At 48.5% G+C, this 10,408-nt stretch overlaps 2 protein-coding genes across 2 annotated transcripts in view; both read left to right on the top strand.

Moving 5' to 3' along the window:
• LOC128715770 (protein roadkill) overlaps positions 1-6,233 on the top strand; it is a 73,945-nt gene extending 67,712 nt beyond the window's left edge. The window contains exons 3-7 of the mRNA XM_053810688.1: positions 3,490-3,611; positions 4,695-4,974; positions 5,067-5,244; positions 5,637-5,958; positions 6,089-6,233. Of these exons, the coding sequence (XP_053666663.1) occupies positions 3,490-3,611; positions 4,695-4,974; positions 5,067-5,244; positions 5,637-5,958; positions 6,089-6,233 (1,047 nt within the window). The remainder of the gene's footprint in view (positions 1-3,489; positions 3,612-4,694; positions 4,975-5,066; positions 5,245-5,636; positions 5,959-6,088) is intronic.
• A 6-nt stretch (positions 6,234-6,239) lies between these two features.
• Positions 6,240-7,706, top strand: LOC128715781 (uncharacterized). Its single transcript, XM_053810699.1, has one exon. It carries the CDS (start codon positions 6,240-6,242, stop codon positions 7,704-7,706), a length of 1,467 nt encoding a protein of 488 aa, XP_053666674.1.
• The last annotated feature ends 2,702 nt before the right edge of the window (positions 7,707-10,408 follow it).

Here is a 10,408-nt window from a genome sequence, read left to right on the forward strand (position 1 = left end):
CACCGCTGTTGCACACGAGAAAGCAACGAGGGAAGCGCACGCGAGAGAAACCATTGCGCGCGCCCGGTGAGAGTGGAAATGTTTCGGAAGCTTCATTTGGGAAGGCGTCGGCATACGGGGTGGGAGGCACACAACTCCCCATACCCGAATGGAGCGGAGCCACCGCCACAAGCCAGATGGGGGCGCACACTCTCACACTGCCGGAATGGTTCGCGGAGCAACAGTTTGAGCAGCTCTGCGGTAGGACGATCCCACCGCACAACAAACTGCCAGAGCCACGGCAGTATCTTGAAGTCGTTCGTCGAGAGTGTCAGCTCTAGCGTGTTGGAGTCCGCGCAAACAGTTGTCCCACCGGGTGGTAGTGCGCGCGCGAACACGATCGGTTGGCCTGCCGCCACCGCGAGTTTTGTTTGCTTGCTGGCTTTGTGCTTTTCCTAACGTTTCGTGTTTGTGCGCAAGCTTTTCGAGCAGCTGTGTTGGGTTTTGGCGTTCTGTGTGCTAAGGCTCCTACCCCTTGAGGTACACGAAGTGTGTGTGTGTGTGTGTGAATTTGTGTATGTGATCATCCCACCAAAAGGTGCGAAACAGCTGCCCCTGCTGCTAATCCTTTGCCAATAATCTGGAGTGCGTGGTTTCCCGGCTATCTCTTCCGTTCCTGTGCATGCATTTATGATTGTACCTTCCCTGGCGTACTGCTGTGATATGTCATATAGTTTTTAAACGTATCATCTATATTCTGATTTTAATTCTCACCAAAGTGTTGTGTGTGTTGTTACGTGACCGTGCCCTTTTTCGTTCTTCCTGCGCATTAAACATCATCCTTTGCTGTACGCATTGCCTACATTTAGGCGCATAAGGTGAAGAAGCTTTGATCGAAATCCTCCCAGCTGCGCGTGGTCGAATGTGCCGGGAAGTGTCTCAGGTTGTTACACTGTCCGTGAGGTTTCGGTGAATTGAAGTCGGGGCTTGTGTCGGAGCCCTCAGCAAAGTACAAAAAATGGCTGACAAATGTGTGGAAACGGCAACGACCACCATGCGGACGAGAACTATCGCCATCGCAACGGCGCCGGCCGGATCGACGGCCGGCAGTGGCAATAGCAACAGTAGTGCTAGCAGTAGTGCCGCGTTCATAGTGCCCCCGATTGTGGTACCTCCACGGCCACCACGTCGACGTATTCTGACCGCGACCTACATGGCCACGACAACCATTGCCAAGCCCGGTGATGAAATGGCCGTTGGTGCGGGTGCTGGCGATGGACGGGAACATCCGGCCGGTACAGACAGCTCCAGCGCATCCTGCTCCTCCAACCAGCCCCACCTTCACCACCATCTACCTTCCAGTACAACAACGAATGGCGGCGCTACAGCGGTGAACGATTCGGCAATCCTGGCTGGCCGATTAAATCGTTCCCCGGCGACGACCACCGCCACCACTACCAGCACCATGACAGAAACTACCGATGCCTGTCCAAAGGAAACGGACGATGATCTCGAGGAGCGGAAATACGTGTTCAAGATGAAGCTCAACTACTGCAACATCTACCTAGTGACGACCAACTATCGAAAGGAAAGGTTCCATTCCATCGCTCGGTTTTTTTTTTGTTGTGTTGCCATTGATAATAGAGAGGTTTTCACTTTCATCTCGCTGGGATATGGGATGAGGGGCGGAAGGAGGCGAGGGAGGGGTGTCCACTTTCCAGCGGGGACGGTTGTTACGTGTGTACTGTGTTTCATCCGCGGGCTCGCGCGCGCCATCTTACGCCGCCACCACAAACCATGGCTGTGATCGGATCAATTGTGGAAGTGATTGCGTCGGAGAAGGGAAGCAATATGGAGATGGATACTCCCGATGATGGAAACGGGCGAAACACAAACCACCCCCCTGCGAAGGGGGTGGGTGGGTGTGAGAAGCCCAGACCCAGACACTGCAGCTGCCACCAAGCTGTATTGTGAAATCGGCGATGGAGAAAAGGATGAGGTCGTAGGAAGGGGGGATGGGAGGTGCATTTCGTTTTTCACCAGCCAGCCTGCGCGCACTCTCTACTTTTACATAATCGTTAACAACTCTCCAGTCACACCTCGCACCATTTCTTTGCGTTAAAGCGAGAAAGCAACGTCACTCGCGATCACTTTCTTCCACCGATGTATGGTGACGGGAAAAAGTGCGCAAACGGTGTTGCGATCTTCGTTTGGCTGCGTGTGTTTTACTTGTTTTTTTTTTGTTTCTATTTTGTTTTGGTTTGCTCAATGTTGCACCATTACGCTCTTTGTTTCTCTCTTTCGTTTTTCTTTTTTCGGTTTTATTGTTGATCGCTATGGTTTGGTAAGAATGGGCGGAAGATGCCGTTTGTCTCTGTCCTTTTTCTATCGGCTTGCCATCCTCCGATGGGTGGTGGGGAGGGGATGACTGGGCGCCACCGCTCTTGGGGGCACGTTTTCTCTTACCTTCTCTTTTTATTCCCTTCTTTTCTGGCGGGGTTGCTTTCTTTCGAGTGTACGAGAAAAAGCTTCCGTCTGTCGCGATGTGTGTAGGTGTGTGCGTATAGAGTTGGAAAGTTGGGTATTTGGGCGACGGTCTGTTGGAGCAAGAGGGAGTAACGAATTAAAATATTGGTTACCTAACAACACACAGTAGTGCGCTCGGGCAGGCAACCCCCAAGCAGCAGCCAAGCTTGCCCCTGCACTATACACTGTTCAGCACTCCCTCGTCTCTCGCACCACCAATCATGTGCCTTGTGGAGAGAAATTTAAAAATAAAAGAAACGAAGCACCTTCTCCCAGCGGGCAGCGCGTGCTCTGTGTATGGCGAAAATTGAAATTGGAATATGAAACTTTTCCCTCCGTTTTGTGGCCCTTTCATTATTGGCTTTTCTTTCACTGACTCTCACTCTCTCTCTCTTTCTCTCTTTCGCGCGCGAAATGTATCGCTTGTGGTGCTATGGCGCGAAATATTTCACGCCAAGCGCTTCCTGCTTTCGCATGCGCGCCAAAATCTGTTAACCTTTTGTAATTTATGTTGTTGTATATTTTTTTTTATTGTTTCTCCTTTCAAAATGCGGTTTCTTTGGTTGCAGCTGCTGCTGGGCGGGTTGCAAAACACAAACAGCACACTGTGCGCGGGTCACGCGAAGGCGGAAGATGCGGAAGTTGTGTCACGTTTTGGGATGAGATTTTGATAAAGCATAACACACAATGGGTGGGAAACAAGAGCGGCGCGCGGGCTTGGTGAAAAATAGTGATTTTTTCTTTTGCTCCTTTGAACATTTCGTGTTGCTGCGTGCATAATTACAACTGATTTGTACAATGAGCTATACATTGTTGCCTGTTTAGTTTCGTACAAATGCTGGTGGCTATAGTTTATTTTTAACTTCCTGTTTTATACCAATTGAAAGTGGGGTTTTTGCTTTCCTTCCGTATTTCTCCACATGGAGTGTTGCATAATGTTTAATCAAACTTTTCCTATTCTTTCTTCTACTTTCTACAAAACAGGTCAAAGTGGTCAAATTCAGCTATATGTGGACGATCAACAATTTCAGCTTCTGTCGGGAAGAGATGGGTGAAGTGCTGAAATCCTCCACATTCTCCGCGGGTGCTAATGATAAGCTAAAATGGTAAGTAATAAGCCAACTTTGAAGCTCTCGTGTTTATATTACAAGCTAAACTAGCTTTCGACGCCCGCTAGTGCGGTTCGGTCAAATAGATACAATGGAAATGCACGATTCAACAACATCGCCCGGTATGGGTTCAAATCTTGATTTCTCGGATCTTATCATGGACCTCTTTTTTCGGGTAAAAGTTAATGTAATTTGTGGAGGTTGCCTTTTAACGAGACACAAATACAAAGAGAAGATCAAGATCTCTATTGGAGAGTTGAAGAAAAATCTATCTGGTAAATCTGGCTGCTATATTGATAGGAGGAGAGTTATGAAATCCGTACGATCTCTCCCATTCGTTCACGATCAATCAATTCGTGTATTAAGTGTGTTCAGACATTGCTCGCAAAGAGAGAGCGAGATAACTACCATTAAAGGCCATCATCATCCTACCCCCCCCACAATGCTCCTATGTCCTAAGGATCTGTCGCTTTTTCTGCAGATTTTTGGTATCTGTCTGGTCCGGGGAAGGGTGGTACGCTCGATGATCCTTTCACTGGAAGAAATTTCACCGGAAAAAGTGCTTCATCAACCTCGGAGGCCGTACCACCACTACCAGACGGCGACGGGGGTGTTCGTGCAACAGATCCGTATAGAAAGTCGGTTGCCGTCATTTCCGTGTAGAAAGTACAAAGGTTATATGTGCGAGGGTTTGCATATTTTTTGTTGGTTCGTCTGGTTTGTTGTTTGTTTGGTGGGTTGATTTTTGTCTTTCTTCTTTTCGTCTTATTCACCACGATCGGGTCAGACACACGAGGGGTGAAAAGGTGTGATAAGCTTTCAAGGGTTCAGTTTTGACCATTTTTGGAAACAAACCACCACACTCCCCATTTCTTGGTTGAATGATATAACTTTCGGGTTCACACGTTCCTGTCCCGGTGGAAGAGTTTGCAAGTACTTGCAAGTACCTATGTTCAGTGTCCGAATCGGTACACCGCAACCACTGCTGTGTGTTACTCTCAGTAAAAACATATATGGATAGAAAAAGACTAACTTTCTACCACCATCTTACCTAATTCTCTTACCCGTTTGCATTTGTAGGTGCTTGCGCGTCAATCCAAAAGGTCTCGACGAGGAAAGCAAAGACTATCTCTCCCTCTACCTGCTGCTGGTATCCTGCAATAAGTCGGAAGTCCGGGCGAAGTTCAAATTTTCAATCCTCAACGCCAAACGCGAGGAAACGAAGGCGATGGAATCGCAACGAGCGTACCGGTTCGTGCAGGGCAAGGACTGGGGCTTCAAAAAGTTCATCCGGCGAGATTTCCTGCTGGACGAGGCGAACGGTTTGCTGCCGGAGGACAAACTAACGATATTCTGCGAGGTACGGCGCGGAGCGGAGTTGTACAATTTATGGAAATATCGTCCAGCAACTAATATAAACACCTTCATTTACCCATTTTTACATTGCCACAGGTCAGCGTGGTGGCCGATAGTGTGAACATTTCCGGCCAAAGCAACATCATCCAATTCAAAGTGCCAGAATGCAAGCTGTCCGAGGATCTAGGGACACTGTTTGACAACGAAAAGTTCAGCGATGTCACACTGGCGGTCGGTGGTCGGGAATTCCAGGTGCACAAAGCAATACTAGCAGGTAATGCCCCGGATCTGAGTGCTTCAAATATTGGAACTTGTTGTTGAGCGAGCTCAGCTAATCTGAACGTTACAAGTGAGATCGGACTTGTCCCGCTAATGAACTAGCTCAAGTGAGCTGCCGGAGAGCTACCTCGAACGCGCTACCGTTTCAAACTAACAGTTGAAGGGTAGCGATCTCGATCTCTATTATCGGCTCCTCGCGTTAGCTGCGATCTCTTGCCCTCTCCTCAGTAGCTCACTTGAGCTAAGATCGCCTGTGACAGTAAATCAACATGATTGCTCCGCTAACCCAATGGAGTTATTTAACGAATCATATAAATTCGCGTATGTAATATTAGGATCTAATTTATCACGCTAATTTCGCCATTCTTTCCATTTTACCATCAACAGCACGTAGTCCCGTATTTGCCGCTATGTTCGAGCACGAGATGGAGGAACGAAAGCAGAACCGGGTCGCGATCACCGACGTGGACCACGAAGTATTAAAGGAGATGCTGCGGTTTATCTACACGGGGAAGGCACCCAACCTGGACAAGATGGCGGACGATCTGTTGGCGGCGGCGGACAAGTACGCGCTCGACAAGCTGAAGGTGATGTGTGAAGAAGCGCTCTGTGTTAATCTGTCGGTCGAAACGGCGGCCGAAACACTGATCCTGGCCGATCTGCACAGTGCCGATCAACTGAAGGCGCAAACGATAGACTTCATCAACACGTAAGTTGCATTACGACAATGCATTTTTGCTCTTGTTTGACCACCCTCCGCTTTGCACACTGTATTCATGTGGTTTGTTTTTTTCTTCTCTCTGTCCTTCTCTTCTCATGCTTTTGCTGCCTCTTAGCAGTCATGCGACGGACGTGGTGGAGACGGTCGGTTGGAAAAACATGGTGGCGACCCATCCGCACCTGCTGAACGAAGCGTACCGAGCGCTGGCAACGCAACAGATACCACCGATCGGGCCCCCGCGCAAACGGGTGAAGATGAGCTGAAATAAAATGTTGACATCCGTAAATGCCGTGATGTCAACAACATCGCCTCCATTACCGTCATCATCATCGTCACCGTTATCATCACCAAGCTCCAGCAGCACCACCAGCAGCATCAACAACAGCACGGCAATACTACCAATGCTATCCCCGCGTTCCACTCCCGCCCATCCTCCTGCCGTGTCATCCTCGTCCGCACCCGGAAGTTGTTCGTTGGCATCGTCGACCACCTCACCGTCGGCTCCGGCACTGGCGGCCGCACTACTACTGACATCACCTTCGTCGTCGTCCGCTAGCCGTACGTCAGCATCTTCACAATCGAATGGCTATCAACAGCAGCAGCTACTGCCACCACCATCACTACCCTTATCATCGTCCTCTTCGCCGGTCTTGGTACAATCTTCTACGGTGGCTACTACAGGTACTACGGCGGCATCATCACTGTTGATCAATCATCTCACGAGCAGCACCAAACAGCAGCTGCCCTTACCATCTCCCCCGTCCTCCAGCTCATCGTCGTTGTCGGGCATAGTGGTAGTACCGAAACCATCTGTCCACGCAGCAGTTCCAGATGAAGCGATCGGCAATAAAAGGGAACTGAATCAGTCACCGTTGGTTGTGGTAGCAGCAGCAGCAGCAGCAACGGCCCCAGGAGGCATCCAAAAGAAGACAAAACTCGGCAACAGTGTGGCCATAGCCTCGTCACCAGCTAGCAGCAATCGTACGGATGGAAGTGACATTTCGGCCTGCCCGAAAGTAATATCACCCATCGTGAATGTGGTAGTTAATGACATTGCCGCCGGACTGGCAAACGCTGTGGCGGCTGCTGTGGCAGACGCTGTAACAGTTGCCACGATCGGAAGGAACCTGATTATGGCCACTGGTGGAGGTGGTAGTAGTTCCCGTCACAATCACAGCGGACGTACGCCAGCGGGCGGCACAAGTACTGCCAGCAACGGTACCAACAGCAACACCCTCAACACTTACTCACAACTGCGCCAACAGCTCGAAATGGGAACATCTGCGGCGGCTGTACTCGTGGCTGCCACCGGTCCAACCAAAGGTGGTGTTGTTGTCGGTCATCATCCGGCTGCTTCACAGCAGCAGCAGCAGCACAGTCACCTGAAGCAATATCTTAATGCTGCATCCACCGGTGGAAGAAGAGGCGGCGGTGGTGCAACTGGTGGATCAATGCTTACTGCTGCTGGAGGTGCCGGTAACCAGCACCCTGGTGGTGCAGCGCAGCAGCAGCAGCAGCAACACCATCATCACCATCACCACCATCATCATCACGTACATTCGCAACCAAGACGTCAGCCGACGGCCAGCAGTACTACTACTAACGGCGGTACAGTTGCAGCTGCCGTAGCTTCCACACATGCAGGAGCTGTCCATGATAATGGTCGGAACAGCAATGCACGCTCCGCATCAAACGCAATCGATGCCAACGCAAACCATCACCATCATCGATGGTAGGTGGAAGTGTGTGGCAGAAGAAGATCATCCAATTCCACGGATCGCGTTTGATCGTTTTGATGTGTTAGGGTGTATGTGTGTACGTGTGTGGTGTGACAGGCAATGGATCGGTGGAGCAAGAGAGAAAGAGAGGGGAAGGGGATGAGGCAGACAAACTTCAACCGTGGAGGGGTGAAAAGAAAAGCATTCTAATCGTCTTTAGTTACGCCGTGTCCCGTGTGTGTCCGTGTAGCATAGTAGTAGTGGCATAGGAGTATTGATAATAGTAAAAAACAAACGGTCAACAGGGCGAGAACGCAGCGTGTACTTTGTAGTAGATCAAGTGGCACTGATCAGGTTGGGGCAGTAGTAGTGGTTGTGGAGGAGGTTCTTGGTGAAGGTGCCGGAAGCGCGCTGTAATCATCAAGGTGGACCAAAGTACAGTCGGCATAGGCAACAAAATTACAGAAGAAAAACAGAAAATCTGGTATTCAAAAAGCGCGTTACGCGATCGAGAAAGAGAGGTGAAAAGTTGAACCACCACCACTCTTCAAAACGGATCGTTTGCAATCGAGTAGTGGACCGGGGACCCATTTCCCATTTGCAACTCGCTTTCGTTGTTTGTGATAGTTAATTTGAATGTTGTTTCTTCTTTGTTGCAAACAATGTGTTGTTCCCTTTTGATAGAGGGACTATTGCTACTGCCTCTGTACAGTCCTTCTCGTTTCTCGTGTTGTGTAGTAGTAGCACTAGCAGTAGCTGCGTGTAATCTCCGACTCTCATTCCAATATGCACATATACATTTACATGCGCGGTGCTACACATTAATAGCGATGCGTGTGTCTATTTGAATTACAGCCAGCTAGATGAAGAGGATGTCTCCTCTACAGATGTACCCAAAAGGTTCGTCCTCCTCCCGTTTGTTGCGTGAGTGAAAGTATACAACAACAAAACACACACGATAACGATCACTTTGTTTTGACCGGACATATTTTTGTTGCCGGCCCTGTACCCGGCCACGCAAGTCAGTTTTCATATGCCATTATTTGTTCCCCTCCGTTTGGTTGTTGACCTCTCTTTCTCTTTCGTCTCTTTTGTGTGGGCTATGTTGTGTGGAGCACCAAATGATCTTGAATTTGCCTTTTTTAACATTTCAAATCGGTTCGATTATGCTGCGTTCAATAAGCTATCTATCCCGGTTGTCGTAGCCCGCGCCCGCCCGCCAACGCCGCTACGCAGAGTTTATAAAAATAATTTATGCATTGTGATATTTTTTTCTCTCGTCTGTGTACACACGTGTTAGCTAATATTAATTAATTAGTAATATTATGACAAGTGATGAAATGAAGTGGAGAGCATCGTGAAGAAGGGAAACACAAACAAAAACACAGACAGGGAGTCGAAGAGAAGCCAGGCGCGCCAAGGATAAAAAAGGTAACCGGATTATTAGTGTGTTGGGTAGCATTGACGATGAGATGCGAGATACGTGTGGTGTTGTGGTGTCTCTCCCAGGCGGTTAAAGCGGATGTCGGAAGCGGAACAGAATAAAAAAAAACAACAAGCAGGACAAAGATTGCGGGGGAGAGTAAGAGGAAGGTGTATGATTACGTTGACGGTGGGAAAACGGATATGTTGTAAAAGAGGCCAAGTGTAATCTATTTTGCTGATAATAATGCTAATAAGAAATATTAATAATAATAATACTGAGGATGACCTGTTTAAAGGTAACGTTCTGATTTGAGGGGTAGCGAGAAAGTATTGCATATGATGTAGTTTGCGCAGGGAAGAAAGTAGAAACCACCTGGAAGAATTGTTGTGAATGAGTTGTGTGGGTCGTATCTCATCCGCCGCTTTTGCTTTGTTCTTTTTTGATGTATGCTATCCATCGAAATCCACCCTTTTCTGGGTGGGAATCATTATTGGAATTGTGCGATGTTCTTCTCGGTTGTGTAGGAGTACATCTGTGTCATGTAATGAAATAAGAGCAATTAGTCTCGCCATGAACCTTTTCTTCCCATTTATAGTAAAGAGCGGCCGAACGGATAGCATTTGTTACATATTTTTGCTCAAGCAGACACAGATAATACGTAGTAGTGCTGCTCCCGTAATGAGATTTTCCACTAAGATCTGTACAAGTGTTTCGCTTAGTAGACGGTTTCTTCCACCTCTGATCTCATGTTGACCGCAACAGGATCATTTTGGTGTGTGGATAGAATTAAGAAAGGATCGTTTTACCTTGTTTTTTTTCGTTTTCATCACACGCTTCGCTCCGATGGGGAGAAGAGGAGTGATGTGAGAGAAGCGGCGGCGTGAATTCACACACTTGAACACTTCCCTGAACCATACTTGGCGCGATTCAATGCAAGCTTAGAGGAGCGAGTAAAGCAAAGGAAGAGTGTGTTTAGTAGTACGAACCTACCCCACCACAAAAAGTAATAAGGTGTAGTTGTAAACGAATGCGCTGGTCGTGCGTGTGTCAGAGGTAAATGTTCAAATGATCCGAAAATTACCCCGACGCGCGCGCGTGCCCAAGCGGATGTTATTGTAGCAGAGTGTTTTTAATGCTCTGTGCGACACCCCAGATGCGCAATGCAAATTTTTCCTAACTCCGAAGAGTGGCGGAGTTCCAAAAAACAAAACAAAAAAGGGAGGAAACAAAAACCTTCACCCTGTACATTTATTCCTCTTTAATAATTGGGATGGTGCGCCACGCGGTGTGGCGC

The sequence above is a fragment of the Anopheles marshallii genome, chromosome 2 (genome assembly GCF_943734725.1).
Source record: "Anopheles marshallii chromosome 2, idAnoMarsDA_429_01, whole genome shotgun sequence".
NCBI lineage: Eukaryota > Metazoa > Arthropoda > Insecta > Diptera > Culicidae > Anopheles > Anopheles marshallii.